This window comes from Ptychodera flava, chromosome 6, assembly GCF_041260155.1.
Source record: "Ptychodera flava strain L36383 chromosome 6, AS_Pfla_20210202, whole genome shotgun sequence".
In the NCBI taxonomy this organism is placed as follows: Eukaryota; Metazoa; Hemichordata; class Enteropneusta; family Ptychoderidae; genus Ptychodera; species Ptychodera flava.
In genome coordinates this window covers 5,881,196-5,906,147 of record NC_091933.1, presented here as the reverse complement: position 1 = coordinate 5,906,147, position 24,952 = coordinate 5,881,196, and the positions used below count along the sequence as shown (strand labels likewise).

Below are 24,952 nucleotides of genomic sequence, written 5' to 3'. Positions count from 1 at the left end.
GCTGAAATCATCAGTGTATCCATCTTTAAGAAATGATGTCCAAGCTTGCAAGACAGAAACCCCGTACGATGCACACCGTAGTTATAAAACTTTATACTCATTTCCACGTCGATCAGAACTGAACATCTTAAGGTGGAAAATACTCAGATATATTGACAATCGCTTATATGGTGTGGTCTTAAATGTGGTTGTAAATGTTTTCAAGTCGGTGACATAAGGTGCAAATATGGCAGTGGCGAGTGTTACCGCGAGTGACTTGACTTTATTTTCTCTGCATCATCTCATGAATGTCTTTCCAGTGAATAGTTTGAAAGTATTTAACCCCGGCCTTCAGTGTGCACGTTTACATGAAACGAAAACAAGATAATCGATATCTTGTGCACATAACTCCGATCGTAAACACCCAGAAAATCGCAAATTGTAAACCGTCCATGATCCAGTAAGACTTCTCAGATTGCATTTTGTCGGCTTCGGTCCCAAAGCGATTTAACTTTCCAGGGGGGGGGTTCGTCTGAACTAACGATTCGAAGAGTGTACAGAAATTAAAACAAATATTTTTACTCAAGCGACAAATTATTAACACAGAACGTTTACACAGTTAACGTTGCACTGTGGACCGTATGACTTATCTTAAAAAAATAGAACAGAACGTCTGTGTTTGACAAGAAACTTATAAGTACCTGGATTTTCATCTATATGATAACGTGCTTATTTTTTATCTCATTTGAATAATTTTTTGTCGATTCACATGAACCAGAAATAAAACTGTTTTCACTCAGAGATCGATGTTCCACTTTCCGAATTTCCATAATTGGATCTCCCATAGAGATATTCCATTAAAGATCCAGTATACAGACTAATCAGGAATATTCTTCTTCAGACATTGATTTCGAATAATCTGTATTGAATTATATTTTATCAAACTGAATACCATGATAAGAAAATCACTGAGGACTGCAGTCGATAATACTGAACTTACTGAAATCTACAATTAGCAGATTTCATGCTGGTAGAATGATTCATTTCGAGTCGGTTAGTCATACATATTACTGGCAAATTTACATGTTTAGCTGTGGCATTTGCTGTCTATTGACTGTCTTGCATCACCCTCTCCAGCAAACAATATTTTTCAAGCATTGCACATACACAATTATTCCGCTGACTCAGCTTATGGTACACGAATGTATGTTGTATGTATAAGTGTTCTAAAAAAATGATAAAGAAGCAAAAGCACAGATAAAGTATAAAGTATTTGCATAATTTAATAACATGTAATTTACTTAGCACACCATCTCCCCTTCTTATGGATATGCTACGATGGTTATGCTGAAAATGTATAGGGCTTGCTAATGAGTTGTTTAGCACTAGGAACCAAGGTGATCTTATTTTCTGAAATACAGGAATGCTGAAAACAAGGACAACGATCTTGATAGATATGCAGGTCATCATCAATAAAGTTGGATTTTATGAACTATGAACTTTGATCTTGATGCAGGTTTTTTGTAAAATTATTGTTTTTAAAGACGACTTGAAATTCGTGCATAGGGAAGCTAAAGCATATTGTACTGCTTACCACGACGAGGTTCTTGCAAGCAACAAAGCCTGGCCAATCCTCATTCCATGGCGATTGGAATTTGCATGGATACTTGTGAAACTACTGCAAACATTCCCTGGGAAACGTAAGCTCATAAGATTTGAAATACGGTCACTTTATTTGCAAAGTCGTCCATACATTCCCATTCTACCATTATCCGTATACTGAGCAACAAACCGATTATTTTTACGAGACTAACTGGCGGACAATTCGTTCAATGCAATCCGTACGTACTCGATAGAACTGCTAAACTGACCATAAAGTACACTGTCACGCTTTGCCGAGATATCCTTTGGCAGACTGAATGGTCTCTCTTTTACTGAGATCACCTATACGTTTAGCCAAGGTAGACACAAGGGACCTAGCCCCGATTGTCATTCCAAAAAAGCCGTTTTATTAACCTGTACATGCACTTTGTTGAACGGTTTCATTAAATCACCCGACTGATCTGCATTCAACTTAATCAGTATCGTCACTAGAGGTTTAGCTTGATTTTATCTGAGTGTTTTATCAACGTTTCAAATGCAAGGTCGATGATGACAGATGAGTTTTAGTCATTTACCCCGATGATTTAGAGCCGGACAAGTGTGATCGGAACCGATGTCGGCCTATCGCATTTATCAATTCGCAACGAAGTTCATGTTTCGTTGCTTTATTTACGATTAATGTCAACGTTATAAGATAATTTCTCTAGATCTCGTTGCAATTTATTGCCGTGTTCTTTGCAAGCGTATCATTAATTAGACGGTGATAATTAATTATCGCCGGAGATTGAAATAAATTAAGTGTGAACACCCTTAATGGAGATACACTCATGCCAATAAATTGTAGAATGACACTTATTTTGGAGAAATTTCATGACGTTCGAAAACAACAATTAGCAGATTTCACGCTGATAGAATGTAATAAGGCAAATGATTCATTACGAGTTGGTAGTCAAACATGCTCATTGGAAATTTACATGATTAGCCTGGGCCTTTGCTTTCTGTTGAATGGCGTCGCACCCTTCCCACGAAACTGTATTTTTTCCAGCATTACACACAATTACAAAGCTGCCTCAACCAGTTGTACACGAACGTATGCTTGTATGTACGAGCATACAATTAAAATTGTAAAATTGTAACTAAAACGATAAAATAAAAATATCAAAAGCGCGGTAAAAGTATTACGACCTTTTACTCTTTTTAATTACATGTAATTTAGCTGGTAAATGACAAGAACAATTTCGATCACAGTGTTTTGAGGTAAGGAAAGAAATCGTGCATAAGAGAGAAGTAAATGAATTTCCTTACTATTGACTATTACGAACTAGTTCGTAAACAACAACAACAACAACAACAACAACAACAACAATAACAACAACACAATAATAATAATAATAATAATAATAATAATAATAATAATAATAATAATAATAATTACAATAACAATAATAAAAATGACGACGGCGACGACGACGACTGGTACAATAGTGATCCGCACAGGGTATCCAACGGAATTCCCCTACGTTGAAGCTGTGTGTGTTTTTATTTCATCATCAAAAATATATAGGTAAACTTACGCGTTTTCTCGCGATACTGCTGGCAGAAAATTTAGCGCAGCCTTAAATATGTAAATTTGGAAACGGTATGGCCATGTAATTTGCTTGGCAAATGAGCCTGCGTTGAATCAGAGTTTTACTGTACTTTGCAGTCACACGTATTGCACAGAGCAGTCAAGATACTCAGACAAACAAAGCAGATCGCAGTTTCAATAGCGAAAACAACCCACTTGGATCAGCCGCATTATACCTGAATAAGGTAGGTGTCAAATGTACTCTCTTTCGGGTGTATACGTACTACATATACTTATCTTCTTCTTGTGTCGCTGGCCACATTGATCTGGACGGAAAATAAGATGTTGAAAAGGAGTTATAAAATGCATCTGTTTCCATGTACTGTTCTCACAACACCGAAAGCAACCTGTCTACAAGTTCTTGCGACTCCGGTACGATCATTATTAATTCGTAATGTCGTTAGATGGGTAGCATTCTTCTCTGGCGTCTGCGGCGCTGCAAATAGATGTGCCCCGTCCCGTTACCGTTATTAGCCTCTTTCTATACTTGCCAAACGTATCACTACTCGCCAGGTCTTTGAGTGGTGTCACAGTGGTGTACGTATACGTGATTCACATGCGAACTTTGCAAAAAAAATTTACACCTGCAATTCGGGATTTATATGACAAAAGTTGCATATAGCCCTGGGATGATTAAGGTCATAAGCTTCGTTACGTTATCTGAGCAATTTACTGGCGAAACTTAACGAAAAGTTACGGCGGCTGTCGTCTACATCAATGAGTAAACATTACTCTACTCGTGACGCAATGTTATCGGTTTTAGGCTCCGGGTGGTGCTAATATATATTAATCTACCGTGTCTATTTAGAGAGGGTCACATAATTGAAATCGAATCACGGCCTAGAGCGTTTGTATGTATCAACTGTATATGTATGCTTGTACCAGTGCATTTAGCTTTAGGTACGTAGGAGAGTAATGCAGTACTACTAAGAATTGTACATTTCGTCAGTTGGGATAAGTGCTGAATGATGTGGTAATCAGACTTTGTACGAAATCCACAAAAAGGAGCAAAGTGTTCTCAATTTCATAGAAACCCAGTCACGAATGCTCGACGAACGAAAAACGCAACGAGAATGTGAATGTCTTGGTAAATATGCATGAAAATAAACTTAGGTCAGACTTTAACTCTCAAGCTTATAATTAAAGGCAAGGCAGTGACTTAAACAACGCAGCAGGGAGTTGATTAAATTCGTTTGAGGTCGTTACAGAATGTCCAGTGCCTGCTAATGACCCCATAAATCGTGTTCAACCTTATATTTAGTGATACAATTTACATGTTGAAATTTTGAGTTGCCTTGTACAATGGTATCTTCGACATGGCATGGATGTAAGCAACGGTATCCAATACAGACTTACTAAATGTCTAAAAATTTATGACACTTGTGTTGGCTCGGGTCGAAGGCTTCTTTATTCTGCAAAAGTCTTTCGAAGAAGGTTTGTAATTTAGACGTTATCACATTATCAAATGTATTTGTTCTCCCCACAGTATTGTACTATTATCAAATCCTATCATGGTTCACTAAAGACCACTTTTTATTGTTTTACATGACATACGACAAACAGTATAGGATCACCCCTTTTTGAGGCAAATACCGTGGTTAAAAATATCACCGTTATAAGCCAGTTTTCTATGTGAGATCAGTCATTTAGGGCAAAGCTAATAATAGTCTATGTAAAAACTGCAATCATTCATTCAAAGTAAATAAAATGTCTGTGTTCTTGATAAATCCAATACTTTAAATGCGGCTCCGGGCAGAGGGGCAGTTTACATGTCGGTCCCCAGGGGTAGGGGTGGGGATAGAGGTGTTTTTTCTTAAGGAACCGTCATTTTTTACGACCGACGGGGGTTAGAGGAATCTGAGGGGGGTCACTCAAAAAATTGAAAGCTACAAAGGGGTTGCTCAAAATGTGGAGAGAAAGAAGGGAGGGTCACTCAATTTTTGGTGCAAAATAAATTGAAACACCTCTCAGATTGCATCATTGCACACATCAATTTCCCAAAATTTTTCGATGCGAAATGGGGGACATCCCATCTCGTGCTCTCCCCTCGGGGTATTCTAGCAGTTTCATTAGTAGAAAAACCAAACTGAAAACACCTGTCAGATTGCACAAGACTGCACAATAGCACACATCAATTTCTCAAAATTCCATGCAACTGAGGAGACGCCCCTCTGACACTTGCCGCTTCAGCCTCTCGCATGTTCTCCCTGTACTTTCAAATTCTGCCCTGTCAGATATCTTAGTGAAAACCCTGTCTTCATACGAATCCAAATTAATCATATTATTAACAATATATGATTAGATACTGGTTACAGGGTGAGCTTTTATGTCTATATTTGTATGACTGTTCATTTCATTTTGTTGGTTTCACCTTTTTCAACCGTCATGACATAACTGATGATAGTCAAGCTGGGTAAACCAGGATTTGAAAGGTCTCTACCATTGCTGTATTTTTGTAAATTTTACAAATACATGTATTGATGTTTAACTATTCTAAGTTAGGGGGCATGGTCAGTTGTAATTTCTGAGTTAGAAAGGGGGGTTATTCAAATTCATCATGGTTGGCGGGGGGGGGGGGGTACTCGAAATTTCAGAGTTTCCAATAAAATTCCTCCAACCCGCAGGCCGTAAATAATGACTGCTTCCTTATCAGGGGTTTTCGTTGATATTGTTTATCTTAATATACGTTTAGATATGATATGCATTTTTAATAAAGATTTATTACTACAAACGTTGGTGTCTTATTTTCATCTAAGCATTGGTTTTGAAAAATATTTCTTATTCTCCTTCACTATGTCATGTATTTTGTCCTTTGACAATCTTACGCGAAGTTTTATCGCTGTGTTGTTTCTATTGTCTGATGCGTTCAAAGCCAAAGCAAGCAAGGGTAAATTACTGATCTGTGGATGCTGCCACCAGATTATCACCGGATCAACTTTGACAAAGTCAACAACGAACGTACCAGCAAGGGTTTCTGTTATACCCTTGCTGGTGCGCTTTTGGCAACCAAAAGCATCGGATAATAATTTTCAGTTTATAATGGGTCGAAGTATGCCAGGCCTAGCGTAGATACTCGATGTATTTCTGTGGCTTCGGTATACACACAAAAATACATACACGTACATACATACACAGGAGTACACACAATGACAATAACAGTGGCATTTTGTCATGAATATATTCCGGAGAACTCATTGATGTGTGAACAGTGTCACGTGACACGTATCGCCAAACTTTGTTCCCAGTGATAGTATGTAAGTATCACTATAAAATGTCTGAAATAGTGCTTTCGTATGTCGATGTCGCTTACTTAATTGTCTTACGAGCGACGTGGGATAAAGATCAGGTTGAATTGTTCATTTCAGCTTGTTCTCTTCTTTTGAAATTTATTGCAATGGCAGTTTTCAAAAGAATTATTTGTACCCTGAAAGCACAATGTCCATTTCACTCTATATTTAAAATAATATAATGTACATTTCACATCCACGTGATAAATAACAACATATTGGAACAAAAGAAGTGCATTGTTAAAATAGATGAGACATGCAGTTAAAAGTTATATTCCTGTCTTTTAAATTTTTTACCTACCTGCATTATTTTTTACACGGGAAACCAATATGTTCCTGTTCGTTTGATCTTTTGAAGGTTTGTGTTGGATTACTAAGTTTCAATGCAGTCAGCAAAAAATGAAGATAAATGTTGTAGCTACACAATTAATCTAATTGTTATGCTGGGGTGTAAATACTTTGAAATACCCTCCGCGCATGCGTACTGGAAACAGAAATGGAATAGATAGATGCGTCATCAATATGGTTTTGTTTAGATAACTAAATACTGAGCTTGCTGGCAACACTGAATACTCCAAGAGCTTTCTAAGCTGCATGTTATATTGAAATATTCATTGCTTTGGTCATCTTATTCAAGTCATCTGATGAAGTAAAGTTCGCCATAGAACTCTTGGTAACTTTTACTCAAGTTGCATCGACTGTCTAGCTGAGGGATCAGAGGAATTTTGAAAAAGCTGGTAGCAATTTCAAGTTATGCAGCTTATCTTATTTTAAAGATTGGTAATGGGTCAAAAACTGAAGGTAGCGCTGCCCTTAGCAAACATACTTGGCAATATTCAGTCCCTATCAAAGATGTCATGAAAAACCTTCATACTATACAGAGAATCTAAAGTTTAATATGATAGCAATAGTTTACTCGTGCAACGGCACCTTAAAGGATACCAGGAACGGAGCACACCAGTGGATCTATCGAGTTTGAGTAACAACTGATATTGCACCAACAACTTATCAACCATTTGTAACCAAATGCATTCCAGGAACATATCGCAGTGGATCAGAATACACAGATGATATTTTTATTTTAGCCTTCGTTATTTCAATGTCCTTTTCCCCGCTCATAAAAGATATAAAATATCAAATATATTTCTCAATACATGTAATATTCTTCAGCTACAAAGAACATTCCTTACCATCTCTATATCGGTAATGCAACCTTGCAGGCATTGGAATTTCACAGCCATTACTAGCTGCAGGCCTGGGACATACTTTTGTAGACATACTTATCAGAGTTTAACGTTATTTCTTTCTCTAAACTTACCCGCTTTGATGTCAACATCACAATATTGCTGTCGACTCGAGAATCTTGAATTCATGCAAGCCATGACGTTGACTGTTTATAAGCATTTCATTTCTACACAGTAAGTACGGCATCTCATAAAAATACGACACTGCCAACAAAGTTGAAATGCTTGACCTTGAAATAAAGCGGCCGCTCAACATTAAAGTGAGCTACATTGAAAAATGAAACGTGAGTATTTGATAAAAACGGTATTTTAATTGATAATTGAGATATACTCTTAAATGCCGTATGCTTTAGTTCAGCAAAACGACGATTATTCAAAATTTACGCTTGTAGACTCTGGCATTGGACCCTGAAATTGCTTTGCTCATGCATATGATCGCTTTAGGGTCATTTCAGATGACGTCACAATGGTCCCCAAAGGTGCGTCGCCACGTAGCACACCCGTTTTGTCGACTAGCTTGCCTTGATGCAATTGATAAAGATAAGTACACGTCCAGTGAACGTCTGTTGCGCAGTTGGACTCTATTCGCACAGAAATAGAGGAAAATGAAATAATGAGGATGAATACACAGCATACTGAAGGAATTAAAAAAGAATGAACTAAAATCCGATGATAAATTAGAAGTACATAAGAAATAATAAAAGAATGCATTCTATGAAACAAAATAGGTTACACATTCAACTACTTTTAATTATGACAAGCAGCCACTGTATAATTAATAATAAAATAATGAGAAATTACAGCAACACTTATTGTGATTGATGTCCATGTGCTAAGAACCCTGGCCTTTCCTTGGTTCGCCCCAATTGTAGGAGATAATATTAAGCACTATTCGGCATATACTGAGATCGCAATTAATTTTGTCGTTTAAAATTGGCTAAAACTTACTTCTACACAACGGTTTTCTTAGAGACATACCTGACCTTGAAACCTAATCGTAAATTACAACAACTCATTTTGAAAGTATTTCTTTGGAATCTCATTAAAATTCTATACAAATTAAATGTTATTTTTCTCATTATATACAGAACACAGTTTCCTTTTTTATTGCACAAGTGTGCAAGTTATTTTCCATTAACATCTTTAGCAATCTGTTTTCCGAATGGAGGTGCCTTCATTGCTTCGCTGTAGGGTATAGTGAATTAATATTCTTAGAGTCAGCAATAATTTTAAAGAATAAAGAATCTCCTGGCAAGGTCTAAACAAAGTGATCAAGTTCATAGCAACAGCGATAACTTTCAATGAAGTATTGGACACTTGCCGTATTATAGGACTTCCAGTTGGAATTTGAGTGGCAACCCTTCTTCTGGCCTTTACAATTTTAAAGTTACATAGTCGCTGTCGATGTCATAAAATATACTATTTCAAAATTAAATTTGAAGTCGGATGGAATCGATTCTAATCGCTATGAATTTTAAAAAGAACTTCTACGTGAGGTACACAGAGTTCGGAAAGAGACAACATATCATGTGACCGCTTTCGTTATCTGTTGTCACCGTCAGCACGTTAGAAACTTACATCTCGATCAACTCTCATTCACCATGTCCCAAGCTTGTGAGCCGTGTGCATAATTGAAAAAACAAAACATCAGAAATCAACTGAACAGCGTTCATCGTCGAAACAGGTAATAAATGCCATTTACAGAGTATTTTTTAAGATAACAACGGCTTTTTAGGTGTTTCCCCGTCCCCAACAGCCTCAGCTGCTTCTGGATGTCATAAAACTACGAAGACCAGCTATCTCAAACAGTGGAAGTATACAATGATAAATAGATAGCTACATATAAAGATGCACATAGATAGATAGATAGATAGATAGATAGATAGATAGATAGATAGATAGATAGATAGATAGATAGGTAGGTAGGTAGGTAGGTAGGTAGGTAGGAACGTTGGTAGGTAGGCACGTACATAAGTAGGTAGGTAGGTAGGTAGGTAGGTAGGTAGGTAGGTAGGTAGGTAGGTAGGTAGGTAGGTAGGTAGGTAGGTAGGTAGGTAGGTAGGTAGGTAGGTAGGTAGGTAGGTGGGTGGGTAGGTAGGTAGGTAGGTATAAGGTAGGTAGGTAGGTAGGTAGGTAGGTAGGTAGGTGATGAAATTTTAAACAGGGGATAGAGAAGTAATGCTTTAAAGTACCAAGCAAAACTCCCATGTTACATAGAAATGAAGTACAAATCGGAGACAATGATTTGAAATTGACAGTCTGGACCCTGACTGAGATAAGTAGCCTTACAGGCCCATAAAACAAACCCGGATAAATTTAGTACTCATAAAGCACAAAATAGATGAGTTAAGGTCGATATGGAGTATCATAAGTGAATTATGAATAGATCTGTGGATTATATTACAACCCACGACTGACAACATGTGTCAGGTCGCCCTTCGGGGAGTAAAATGTTGTTGAATTATATGTCATTAGCGAGTTCTAAGGTGTCTCCCAGGAGTTTGCCAAGGAAACGCTCCTGAAGATAGAATAACGAATGGGAGTAGAAGGAGACATCTTTCAAGCATTTTGTATCACAGTGTGAACCTATCATCGATGACAGTTTCTTAAATAGAAATAATAAAATCCTTCGCGAAATATGTTTGAAGTTCATTTGTACTGCAGAGACGATAAAGGACATTTTGATGGTAAAACATCCATTCAAAAGAAGAATCTGAAATCTATCACGTTCAATTCTTGCACGGTGTTCGCCACCAGTGTTCTCCGAGTCTCACCGTACTGTTCGCTTTTCTTCGCAAGAATCGGATGCACCAGGTTTACCTTCCATTCAACAGCTGATATCAGAGAGAGAGAGAGAGAGAGAGAGAGAGAGAGAGAGAGAGAGAGAGAGAGAGAGAGAGAGAGAGAGAGAGAGAGAGAGAGAGAGAGAGAGAGAGAGAGAGAGAGAGAAGGGGGGGAGAGAGAGGGAGAGTGTGTGTGTAAATATAAAGCAATTCACTCTATTAGATCCACCGCTTGAAAAAGTTATACGCCAGCATATGGCATTACAATACGTGCGACAAAATGCTTTAACTATCAAAAGAATCGCCATATTGTCAGATTGCGACTCGTTGAAGATGTAGAGAATGACAGATAACATGACAAGAGAAACGTTCCTTTGAAATGGTTGTCTATTGCTTTTGAATACGATGTCGGTTATTTTCAAATCCATTCGTCTCTACAGTGAGAGAGACTGAACTGGATAGAATGTGCGCTCCAAAAAGTAACAGCTTAAATTCCTAAAGAAAGCCTATAATTCTCTATCGTAGCCAAGAATAAAACTCGGAAGTCACCGCTTAAATCTTAGTAGTAGAGAAACAAATTACTTCAAATTTAGCGATATTTGATATTCAAAATGGCCACTATTTTCTCCATGGTGATAAAACTGAATTTTCGACTTTCACTAAACAAGACGATGACACCTTCATTTACTCTACGGGCTTCACAATGAGTCCACACAAAAATAAGACTATAAGGGATTTGTAGAAATTTTATTGCCCGAAAAATATCCAAGCGACACACTCTCCATGAATAGAGCATTGTTATCATGAATATCTTTTCAATGTTGATTCAGATTCATATCTTTTTGGTCAGCAAAAACTTCAAATTCAACGAAGTCCCGTCTTTTTGTGGTCACGTAAACTGCATGCAGCTCGCAAAAAGTAGTAGTGTGTAACTAAGACGGCCAGATTTGAAAATCTAATTTATTGACGGATCAGAATGAAAGCTGCCTGGTTGTCTGCAGTCTTCCTGTTTAACGTTCTTCTACTGGGACTCGTAACCTGCTCTTTTGAGTTTCTGTACAGCTATAAGAATCCAAATGAGTACACGTTCCGTGATGACTTTTAACAACCTGTAGCCATAAACTCTTCGTGGGCGATTGTGGCATTTATATACTGAATGTGAGTTGGTGTACACTCTACATGAGAAGCCCACAGCCTTGGTAAATATCAGTGACTGAAAATACAGATCTGTTACCCATTATTGCCTTTTCTTAAATTCTGATCCGTATTGGTACCGTCGACTCGACAATGCATGCTGGCACATGCACGGTTGACTGGTTCGAACTACAGAAAGTGTACCAACAACGTTGCGTTAAAATAAATCATCAATAAGATGCGATTCACAAATCTACTTTCTATACTCCGTCATGTATGGCGTTGGAGTTTGAGGAGACAAATACAAAGTGTATATTTCAGTCTAATTCGACCGCTTGTTTTTGAAACGTACTGTATTCGACCCAGTGAGAATAAACCTTTATCTGTGTGTCAGTTGAACTTAACTTTGCCTCTACAAAATATTGAGAATAATTGTACTTTACGTCGACTAATTTCTTTAAACCCTGAGTAGATTCATTATGCTTAGTCAGGTGGATCTATATGAGGTTATAAAGTTGCTGTAAAATCTCCAAATGTAATTTACATATGTACACTTCATTTGCATATTTCATAATTGTCTGCGAAACATAAACCGCATTATCAATGAAATCAGGAGACGATGCAAATAACAGAAGAGGAAATATATGATTGGTTCAGTCCAGTAGATGTGAATAAATGAACAGTAAAAAAGAAACTTAAATGGATTACGTAAATATGAAAGAGAGTCCTGGGATTGATGGAGAAGGTGATAGAGTGAAAACGATGATTAGCCAATGTTCCCAACGTCCTCGAACCTTGACATACGCCATGCATGTCACCGAATGCGCTTCAGAAATATAGAACTAACAGCACAAGACAATGCAATCAACATCGATGTGTCACAAATGTCGATGGCCGAACACACCGCCGTACAAAATCAATCAGTAATAGTTCAAATTACACTGTACTTTCATTGCGTTTTCTGAATACATCGTTAACTATACATTTAATCAGAGAGATTTCCCCGGTGACACGGCCAAGTTAAAGACAAGCTGTGTCATCGATTACCGTGTATCTTCATGTTCACATAAACATCAGTCTGTGCACCTATAGCTATCCTCAGCCATGACACAAAGTCATATCTAATCATCACAAATCGATGTCTCCACGTGCACCTCAAATGATGAACTTTGACATGAATTCGGAGAATGTATTTAATATTCAAATGTGAGAATAATATAGACAAATGATAAAAACGTTCTTGACCATGGGTAAGACATAATCAAAAAAAAAAGGAAAAGGCAGGGGTTCTAAATTCATTAATTTCAAAGTTAAGACATTCAAGCACATTTATGCAAAACAGGATTGATTAACTCGTGATTATGATCATTGAATATCAATCATCCTTTGCAAAGGAGCAAAATCATTTTATCGTTGAAAGCAATGAGATGATTATTAATTGTAATTGCAAAATGTCTTTCATGCGGCTATTAGAACAGTGAGACTAAATAAAAGTTACAAAGTTACAGCTACTGACCCTTAAATACCGTTTGTTCAATTTCCTGACATAACCTTCAATTTTAAATCATTCTATGAGTCGGTATACGAAAAAAACATAATTCTATAACAGACCAGAAGGCGCTGAATAAGATTGATTTTGATATCCGAAGAGATTCTGAAAACAGTGCTGCGTTCATGCCCTGATGTCACTCTACGGTTTCGTCAGCATATGATGTCATGCAGAAGTGTGAACATTGGTCTTGGAGCATGTAATTCGAACAAAGAATTTAACAAAGAAATTGAAAACACTGGGAGGCTATAGTTTGTGTATCTGTATGCAGAGAGGTCACATTAGATCAGTATTTCTGCCGACGTCGTCTCATTGATGATATTCAATTTGCAGTTTCTCAAATGAAAACAGCATCTTTGCTCTGGGTGAGTATAAATCAGCACCGCCTGCTCGAGAAGAAAGGATCGAAAAAGATGTGTAACTTAGACTACTGCAAACCCCATCGCGCAAAATCTTAAACCCAAATGTATTCATCTACCAACCGCAATTATAGTTCGTTACCGTATTGAATTCCACGCCGCCGATAATTGACCCGGGCGCCCAGGAAGATGTTTAGCGCAAAATCTTAAACCCGAATGTATTTATCAACCAACCGCAATTACAGTTCGTTACCGTATTGAATTTCACGCTGCCGATATATTTGACGTGGGCGCCCAGGAAGATGTTTAGCTCCGTATTTAAATGACACACCTCCTCTGTCACAATGTCATCCACGTATAGGTTTGTCGAAACCTCCTGTCAACTTTTACATGGCGAAGTTCTTGTCAATTCATTTCGACTTTCAATACGTCACATCGATGCTAGATAACATCTTTCCACGAGCACTGAGATACCCCGAAGTAATCAATGTCAGGTGTACTGTCGCCGTCTTAATTTGCCGATACATGCACTTCATTCGTCCCTCGCATGTATTTGCACTTATTTAGTTCCAACACCGCCTGCATTTAGGGAAGACTGACAGCATCCATTCTATAGAAACGCCCGGATGTTGGTCATTATCGTCAACGGGTGTGACAGCAAATGCGCCGAACACCCAAATCAGACGGACTTTCTGAAAGCAGAATTGAAAAGTCGCAAACAGTTAAGCATCTGTAGCTTTCGTTCTAAGACTTCTATTTTAGGCAAACGATGGCAGATAAAAACGAATCGGTGGTACAGATCAACGATATGGAAGAAACCAATTGCCTCAACGAACCAGCAAGTCAGACGAACGATGGCGATGAGATTTTCGACGCCATGGACGAGGAAGACGTCGAAAGGGTCCACAGACTCCTACAGGTATATGGCATTCAAGTTACTACATTCACATCATCTTAAAGACAGTACATCAGAATATTGAAATAATAGTTAAAATGAACCATGATCAAGCTAGGCAAAATTTCACTGCTGTATGTCCACATTACACAGAATGCATATATATACCAAGTTCAGGTTGCGTAAGTAACGACTCTGGTAGACTATCCGTATGACATGACTCCGTGCATTGTCTGGCAAATCTCCTTTGGGGTTGTGAACTCAAATTTTGCAATATTAGCGTTCATTTTTGAAGGCTCCAAAGAGCGGGAAGCTAGAATACACCAGGTATCGACACTTCATGCAGTTTACATTGAGGAAAGCTTGAACTATTTTCTCGTAGTTATGTTATATGCAAATTAACCGACCGCAAATTAACGTGGGACACTCGGTCAGTCATGGATATTTTTCTGTACGACCATCACGGAAAGATTGGTGATAAATAAAATATGAGAAATCTGTCAAAACTCTGTTTTGTATGTATCTCATCCGGATATCATACTGGATATGTATATGTGTTGTGTCAACTACAATTTTGGTCTACTCTGTTGATATTATAGGCTTTTTGTCAGTGTTAATGTAGTTATCTCCATACATTAACTGTAACTCATAATTTCAGGATTCCAAAATTAATATAAACTGTAGAATCAGAAGACCTCCCGACATGCAAAGCGTGTCTCTAATGCAACTGGCAGCTCAGAAAAACAATTTTACCCTGGTTAAGCTGTTAAGAGACAACGATGCTGACCCAATGGATAAGCCTCGACCTCCTGTCGGTATGCATATATTTATATGAAATACTGCTTTGTCTGTTATAAAATCTACTGATGTTTCTCACGTTGCCTTCAAGCATAAAGAAATTCTCGCAAGTATAGAAACCTAATGTATTCACTGTAGACTTGCCACAATTGACATAATAAGGTAGGGCCGACCCTGATCTATATTCGGCAAGTAAGTAGTCACCTTGTCATTAAAGATATTATAGATCTCATTTTGAATTTCTCAATTACTGTCATCTTGACAGAAACATGATGTTTTTTTGGAAAATTTCTATCCCATTAGACTTACCTGCAAATAATTGCAACCTCACTACACAATTGAAACGTAATATAGAATATAAAAGTTTTAGTGATACCACAGACTTCGGGGTCATTTGCGAATTGTTTTGTTTCATTTAAGAAACTTTTGATCTCAAAATGGAATCGCGCCAAGCCTATTCAGAGTGCCCATGATCTAAGTTTAACCCTGTCACGCATTCCATCGAACACATCTCTGTGCTTAACAGGCTACAGGGAAGATTTGTCCGATGTTACTCGCCGGTTGATGTTGTACGACGCCCTCTCCAGGCCAGCCTACCTGATTTTGATGAACGAAGATCCCGTAAACGCAGCTTTGGAACTCTCTGAGAATATCCATGCTTTGTCAAATTCAAAGGGTGTCTACGACACGTTCAAGGTAAGTTGCCATATCAAATTTAAATATCGCTATGGATATTTTAGTGTCAGTATTTCTCACTGCTCGTTTATCTTATGAGACATTTTGCAAATCGCCATGTTGTCGTAACATTTTACCTTGCCTTTTTATAAACAATATCAACAAGACGTTTAATTCTATTTTTACTTTCTCTTTCAGCAATTAAATCATGCCACATAATGTTATCACGTTCCCTTTCAATCGTATATGTTCGCAGTTTCTCTGCATTTCTCTGTGTTTTGTTTAGTTTTACCAGTATTTCCGCAAATTCCACCACATCATCTCTCCTCTCTGTTAATCTCACACACTGATGGAAAGGCCACTGAATCCTTCCGTTGGTTTTTAGGACAAGTACATGACCCTAGAGGAAAGAGTGAAGGATTTGGCCGTGGAATTACTTGATTGTTGTTATTCCGGCGAAGAAGTTCGCGTTTTATTGCATGGCCCTAGGAAGCCCTCGGGGTCTGTGAACGAAGATCTCTTTAGGCCGCAAACTGTCATGAGAGCTATTGAGCTAGGACAGAAAGAGGTGAGGGGCATGCGTATTGTGGCATTGTGTTTACATCATCAGGTGATTTGTATGATAAACAATTCAATACATGTGCTGCGATACACTGAAATAATACTCGGTCAGCTTATAGCTGTAACTCCATTGCCTCATAATATTTATGGAAGTCAGATAGCCAGCAAGGAAAATAGTTTCTAAAATGATGATTTAGAAATCAATCAATGTATCTAGCGATTGATATGCTGCCTGCTTTAAAAATTGTCGATCAGTGAAGCTTGCAAGAAAATGAAGTGTTCATAGTCCAACAATTGACTTGATCAATTAGGACGTTCTACCGATAGTTTGCTCTATGCCTGTATGGAAACAAAGTTCAATATCAACATTCTTGTCAGCAATACAACAAAAATTAAAGTTTCATTGATGGACATCACCTCTTTACTATTTTTCGAACAGTTTGTTGCGCATCCCAAGTGTCAGCACGTTATTCGAGCCGAGTGGCTGAACGGTCAGCCAGAGTGGTCAGAGAGGAACGGATGGCGTTGGATGGTCCTCTACAGTCTCTACTGCTGGTTCGTCTATGCGTTTTGCCAGCCCCTCCTGGCGTTGGTCCATGTCTTGGCGCCGTGCACACCCCTCTCGAAGATAATCGAAACGCCCAAGGCGCGGTTTCTCATGTATCTGTGGTCATACAGTGCTTTCATCTTGCTTTTCTTTTGCTTCGGTGTGATTCACTATCTCTTGCCTTACGCCACCATCAACTACAGCATCATCTACTACTCTCTTCTGATCTGGGTCATGGCCATGCTATGGCGCGAGCTTCAACAGCGCATGTTCCACGGCCAGAAAATCTACTCCTCCGATCTGTGGAATATCTTGGACGTGGTCATCGTGGTCTCCCTGCTGACTATCCTCCTACTCTACCTGGTTATCACGAAGAACGAAATCGACATCAGCACCAGCGTCGAGTGGACCGTCGTCTTCAACCTCAGCGCTTTCATTCTGGTCCTATCCTGCCTTCGCTTCATGCAGAATTTCTACCTGAACACAGTGCTTGGCCCGATGCTTCTAACTTTCACCTGCATGACCAGCGACATCTATCGCTTCCTCTGCCTCTTCAGTTTCATCGTCTGTTCGTTCGCCGTTGGGTTTTTCTACGTCTACACCGAAGTCTACCCGCCCAACGAGTTTTCAGGGTAAGTTTTATGCACTAAAAAAGAAACAATAAGAGATAAGGAAATACAACTATATTAACTACACCTAAAAGTCATCTAGGCTAAGAAAGAAATTGTTTTCTGGTCATGCCTCATTTTTAAACTTCATATTTCTTGGCGTGGAGGGGGTGTTTTCAGTTAGTCAGTATGATTTTTCAAACATAGTTACAGTGGAATTTGATCGAGTGTCCGGTTTGCCTTGCAGAGCTCGACGAGTCTCCATGTTGCTTATCATTAGAAAAGTAAACATTTGCAACAAATTGAGTCTTCGTCTTTGGTTGGTGTTAGATTACAGCGCACGGCAAACGTTTCCCATACACTGTCTCGTCACGATCACTGCAGTCGTTTCAGCATGTCACTCACAACAAGCATAACACTGCACTACATGCACACCACCAGTTTCTTTTGATGTTTACTTTTAAATTGGGAACTTTATGAAGAAACAAGTAAATTCTTTTAAAAAAAAACTTTTCTTCTCCTCTCGATGTCAGCAATCACGACAACAGTCCCTTCAGCATAAAGTCTGTAGCATTGCCAGTGCAGTCTACTCTATCAACAAGTTTGACACGGTACAACACTGAATATTGTCAACCAGAAAATGCTAAACACTCCTGCATGAAACTTTAATCCCACTTTCTCTTTTGTCTCAGCTAAATGAAACTTTCTGAATTGACACTGCTCTGAGCTACAAAATAGACTTGAAGAAAAGAGTTGATTTTGCACATGCAAGTGCAATTCAATCAACACGGTACATTTTGTGCCATTGAATAACACACCCAGTGTTTCTGAAATAATTCACTGTATTTTGGCACTTATTAATTTCCCGGACGGCATCATACACGGCAACGGGTTAGCATGAAGGGGCGGTGATATCTCTCTGCCTTCAAAATATTCTTTACCTTGCTGAAGAAATACAATGTTCTACTATAATAAAACGCCCAGAGTCAGTCCGGTTGATGTTGAGGACTTTCCTCGAGATATAATTCTCGAAAAATATGCCAGTGAGTTTTGTCTGAGTTGTATTTCTCAAATCAAAGTACACAAATAGCTGAAAGAAAACTTTGATGATGTGCTATAGCTATAGTGCGGTGTCAAGCTTGTTGTGCATGAGTGGCATGCTGAAACGACTGTCATGATTGAAGACTACGTAGACAGTGTATGGGGAAACGTTCGCCGCGCGCGCTGTATAATCTAACATCAAAGACTCAATTTGTTGCAAATGTTTACTTTTCTAATGATAAGCAACATGTAGACTTGTCGAGCTCTGCAAGGCAAAACGGACACTCGATCAAATTCCACTGTAATTGATTTTTATGTGATGTATTGAATTCTGGTGATTGAATGCTAGTGGGGGAGAGGCATTTGCATAAGCATAACATCTCGCTGTTTTTGTAGTTCATTTTCTGGATCGTCGATCTTTGCTCCACAGAAACAGAAAAAAAAGTTGACGCGATGCGCACACTGACCAGAAAGGACTCTCTGTTTTGGCCTTTGCGATAAAGGTGGATAGTTTTAATGACTTGAAAGCATGCAAATTGGTACATCAATCATATCTGTAACAAAGTATTTTACAACATTTTAAAGTTTTATTTTCATAACCTAGATGGCTGTGTGGCTTATGAGATCGGTTGATCATTAATGTCCTAGGTCTTTTTGAAACTGTTCTTTCGGAATGAAACATTTCTAAATTATGATATTTTCCTCCGAGTCACAGTGTTATTTTATTGTTCAGAAGGGCGTAGATTTAGATGGCAACTGCCTCTATACAATTTTAATTTCTTCATTCGTTTCACTGTACTAGCAGGCTAACCGACGTAGAAATGTCGTAAGACACACTCCAAGTCACTTAACTTAGCAGTCTTTAACGCTAATATTAATGGAGTCTGAAAAACCTCACTCATGGCTTTCTTCTTTCAATGATTTTCAGGTTAGGATCTAGTGTGAAGCAACTTCTTTTCTCAATATTCGGTAAAGAAAGTACGTCATCGCTGGACGCAACGCTGGAGAAGGAGATACCTATTTACAGTGACAGCGGTGTGACACAGCATGGAAACGAAGTAATTGCTAACGCCACCAACGGCCGAAATCTGACTCTGACTCTGGCGGATGACGCTGTAAGCTACGTGCTGAAGGACTTCGGATACATATACACCACCATGGGACTGACGCTGTACGGATTATTCTGTATCATAGTTATGCTGGTGTTGCTGAACCTGTGTATCGCCATGATGTCCGACACTTACACCAAGATAAAGGTTAGCGACCTCCCACTAGCAAGTTATGCCGCCATGTAAACATTCGACAAAGTTATGTCAAACCCTGTCCTCAAAATACCAATGAGGATAAAGCTATTCAAGCCTTAAATTCGTTTCAAAAACTTTAAGAAACTCCTCAATCTTGATTTTTTCCCAATTAGGGTTTGCCAAGTTTTGCAGTTTGTTGATTTAATGTACATTGGATGTAAGTTTATGCTTGCAGTATCTGGTTACTGTTTTAGTCTAAGTGCTTTGACTGACTTGATGTAGACTGATTTGAAGCAGTCTTTACATCGAACTCAGACCTGTACACTTTCTGACTTTTATGGTAAATCTATGACAGACTTCGATAGTCCATCTTTTACCTCTACTTAAAACTTTCAGGAGAATATCGACGTGGAATGGAAGTTCGTGCGCACATGCATGTGGCTAGATTTCTTCGTGGGTCCCGTCCTACCTCCTCCGTTCAACCTGATCCCGTCACCCGAGTCGATGTCGAATGTCGTCAGGCGACTCTTCCGGCGAGTTCTGGGGAAAAGGTACGAAGGGGTGAGAAACGAAGACAGTGAGATGGAGGTAAGTGGGCGAAATATAAAAATATAAGAAACAAATTGGAACTTAATATCATTGTTTTATAAATATGCTACCTGTGTGGTCCAGTGAATGCAGGAGATCGGTAAAGATTGTACTTTTTATTCATATAATCTGGGAAGAAGCAGAATATCTCATTTAACCGTCATTGTGATATTATATCTTGTTTCGTGCATCTTTGCAATAACCAATGCGTGAATTTATGTATATGGGATATGTATCTAAATTTCATGACGTCACGATCGTGACAGAAGACACAAAGAGGTGTAACATCTATTAGATACACAATATGCTTGTATTGCTGTGTTTGTTCACAGATGCGAAATCCAAAGGAACGTTTAAAGTCGGCCGGTCTCACCTATGAGGAGGTAAGCAACAACGAACGATCGGCGAATTTCATGTTTCGATGTCGGCAGTCCGCCACTTCATCAAAATCACCATGTTCCGGTGATACTTCAAGACAGATGAACACAATCTGGCAAACTACATTCGTTAAAGCCATAAAAAAATTCGCACAATGTTTTAGTATAGGCACACAGAAAGAGGACAGGCAAACAAACAGACTGATAAACGTATATACAGATACACACATACAGACAGACAGGCAGGCAATCTATTACGTAGGCAGACAGCCGGAAGGTAACACGAAGAAAATATCGTCATCTCACAACGTTAATTGTACATTTTTTACTTTTCAACGTCAACGTACATCTTCAGCTCATGCAAATTCTAGGAAGACGATACATGAAGAAACGCGGGCAAGAGTATGCAATGGTAAGATGCAGAAATAATGATCCCGTTCATCTCGCGCCAGATCACGCTTCACCGTCATCTGATAAGAACGCTAACGTAATGATGTGAGAGCCGTGTCAACACGTGCCGTAAAGTCAAACCATCGCAGGGGAAGCTAATGAGCAGCAACACTTTGCCGGGTGCAGGATTGCATATCTATCGGCACGGGATCTCTGAGGATCTCCCTCGTGTACTTCCGAGGTAGTATCTCTGACTTTCCACCGAGCGTACTAATTCAATAACCAATCAACATGGAACTATAGATTTTCTCTATCTCGACTTTTTAAAGATACAATTAAGGAAGTGATGATCGGAGGCTGCATTACGTATGCAAGAGAACTGCACGTACATTTCATAGTCTGTGAGATTCCGCAAAGAAAGTCGGACGAAGATAGATAAATTGACCGCTGATGGCGCTGTCGCCGAAAAAATAACTTACAGGAGCTGACGAAGCGGGTGGCATGGAAATTCGGGTGATGTTGCTCCTGTAATAGCTCTAGAGAGTCTCTGATTTCAAACATGTAGGGAAATATTAGGTAGATCGGAAAAAACCTTCAGGGTCCAAAGAATTTCGGAAAGCTTTGATCAAATTCTACAGATCAAATTTTTGCATGAAATGATGTGACTGCAGCATATCAGTCAGTTGATCATCCTCAACACTTCAGGCCTTAACGAACTCCCTTGTCCATGCAACAAGGATACAAATAATAAACTGATTCCCGCTGGGTTTTCCCCTGGATCCGATTTGATTTGAACACATGGCATAACATTTCATCGTTCGGCAATTTAAGTATATCTATTTTGCACAATATTTCATGTTATGACTAAGGAGGAGTGGATTGGGATCTGACAGCGTTCTATAGTCACGACCCAACATCACCGCAGGTGCTGTTGTTGATAGGACGTTGGTAGCACGCCAACAAAGTTCCGAAGAGAGTAGACTTACTCGTGTTGGTCAGAAATTTAACCGATCAGCTGTTTGTTTAATTAATTGTACAAGAGATCCTATCAAAATGTCAAGGTGAAAAGTGTAGCAAATTTTAAAGTATATACAATTTGAAAAGTGAAAAGATGTATGTAAATGAAAAATCACACGTATAGTAATGTACTTGCAGGATATCCGTGTGTCAGCTTGCCGCAACCAAACTGAAAGCAGGCAAGCTGGTGCATGCAATAAAAACCGTGGTGTTTAATGACACATATTTAACGAGTCTGGTAATAAGAAAGGGGATTAATAAAATGAATACGACCACACCTCCCATGATTTCAAATGACCCGAACTTTATCGGATATATGTGATGAGGTTTGTCTCTAAAGCATTACGGCTGCGGTCGTAGTTCTTTCCACTTTTTTGGCTTAGTGTAGAAATAACAGTCGTTGCGTCCGCTACCCGACAGAGGAAATAATGTTGACGCTGACCTTCGAATAGCAAAAATTCAACTTCAACGAAAATTGTTACACACACATTTCCGTTTGGGGAACAGTTTGCATTTCCTTCGATAAATCAAGAGGATATCATGTGCATTCAATCTGACGTTATTGATCGGTTTTTAAAGTCTGCATTGACCAATAGATTAGATCATCATCAGAATGTCCAAATTGCTTCTTTGGATTTAGAAGTCGACAACCCATAGACTGCAGAGAACTGGGCGCTTCACGTAGACAGACCCACGCTGTTCATTGAGAAAGGTATTGCCCGAGAATCGCTCGGATTACTAGCTCGACTTATCATATCGAGGAAAATCTCGACTGAACGGCGTCTTGTTGACAAGATACATTTGATGTAATTGAATAATTAAATCAGGATGGCTGTAGCTTTTTGAGAATACTTCCATTAAAATTCATTATTATCATTCTTAACACGATTGGAACTAATTTGGGATAATTAGGTAGTGAAGTAATGTCGGTTTAATCTGCAAATGTAAGCTCATCTGTTTTACACTTGTTTTTATGATTAATTTGTAATGTTGCAACATTCGGCTATAGCGCACCCAACACTTTTGAGAAATTTGAAAAATATGAATTATCCAATTATCCCAAATTAGTTCCAATCGTGTTCATTGTAAAACAAGTGTATGTTCCTCTTCATCTCCAAAAGTTGAAGAAAAACAAGTCATGAGTCTTACCAACAGTGCTATTATTGACTAGTGAATTCTACCCTGGACTAAAGCTCAGCTGTCACCCGTATACTAGACACACCAGGGCTCTGTTTTCAAGTTAATCACACAAAATGTCACATGATCTTGGGTAGAACATGAAATTACAACCAGAGTAAAAGCAAGGTCACTGCCAATTAAACTTTCATAAGGAGAAGAGGACGATGAACTGTGGCATCAATAATGATTAATGATTGAAAATATGTAGTATCCCATCGTGACTCCTATCCTTAAATTTATTCAATTAACTTCTCGTGCAGCTTTATTTAACTAGGAACTCTGTGTGCAAAGAAATTATTACCAATCTAGCGCCGGAATGCAATTATGCCTTTGTTTGTACATCAGGAAGGTAGGAGTTCTTTTATTTATTCCGGCCTTTGACCTGTAACTCCGGAATCAACGAGGATGAATAATTGCGTTCAAGATGATCATTTATGTGAACAGTCTCACGTTCCAATTTAGAATTTATCTGAAGTAATAAGTGATGCTGTAATGATACACGTCTTGTTATCTCATGTCAGAAGTCGGTCACATTGTTATTTACCGACGTGACATGTGGCACATACACAGTTGTCATTGATGAACTCCGTGTTTGTGATCGGTACACAGACCATGGTTTCTTGTTATTTGTTTCAAGTAGAACTTTTGGAGATAAGAGGGGAAAAAGAACTAACTTTTGAGGACAGGTTTTTTATGTCTCATAAAGTACGTTCACGTCGCTGTAAGTAGTGTAAGTTCCGCGTCAGACTAGTCAATTAAGGCACTTTAATATACCATTAATGGCAAATTGAATACTCATTAAAACAACGTGTTATCATAAAAACAAAGAATGCCATCTGACAGCGTTCTCAGAAATTGTTCGTTTATCACATTCCTTACTAGTCAACCATTGACATGGCTATGGTCGGGGACTCGGGGTATTTTGTTTCACTGGTCGGTGTTGTATAATATTTTCTGAGAAAGTGTTTCAATGTGATCATGAAGAGAAGTCAACGTCTTGTGTGACTACCCTGACTGCTAGTTAACCTTCAATTCTTCTGCATATCGGACACAGTCACGGATACAATATGGAACTGCTACATCTAGGGAATCGTCATTATTTACGGCCTGGGGGGGTCGGAGGAATCTGACAGGGGTCACTCAAAAACTTGACGGCTACAAGGGGGGTTGCTCAAAATGTGGAGAGAAACAAGGGGGTTACTCAATTTTTCGTACGAATGAATTGAAACACCTCTCAGATGGTACCATATCACATCAATTTCTCAAAATTTTCGATGCAAGAGGGGGGGGACACCCCTCTCGTGCTCTCCCCCTTTGAGTATTCTGAAAACATCTCTCAGATTGAACCAGAGTGCACCATTGCACGCATCGATTTCTCAAAATTTTCCATGCAAGAGAGGGGACAACCCCCTCCGACACTTTCCCCCTCAGCCTTCCGCGTGTCCTCCCCTGTACTTTCAAATTCTGC

The 24,952-nt window shown here is 38.8% G+C and overlaps 1 protein-coding gene across 1 annotated transcript; it reads left to right on the top strand.

Moving 5' to 3' along the window:
* Positions 1–3,025: 3,025 nt before the first annotated feature.
* Positions 3,026–24,084, top strand: LOC139134684 (short transient receptor potential channel 4-like). Its single transcript, XM_070701651.1, has 10 exons — positions 3,026–3,393; positions 14,327–14,483; positions 15,118–15,274; positions 15,784–15,953; positions 16,318–16,500; positions 16,933–17,672; positions 19,618–19,945; positions 20,330–20,521; positions 20,854–20,904; positions 21,254–24,084. Exons 2-10 carry the CDS (start codon positions 14,334–14,336, stop codon positions 21,395–21,397), a joined length of 2,115 nt encoding a protein of 704 aa, XP_070557752.1. The 5' UTR covers positions 3,026–3,393; positions 14,327–14,333; the 3' UTR covers positions 21,398–24,084.
* The last annotated feature ends 868 nt before the right edge of the window (positions 24,085–24,952 follow it).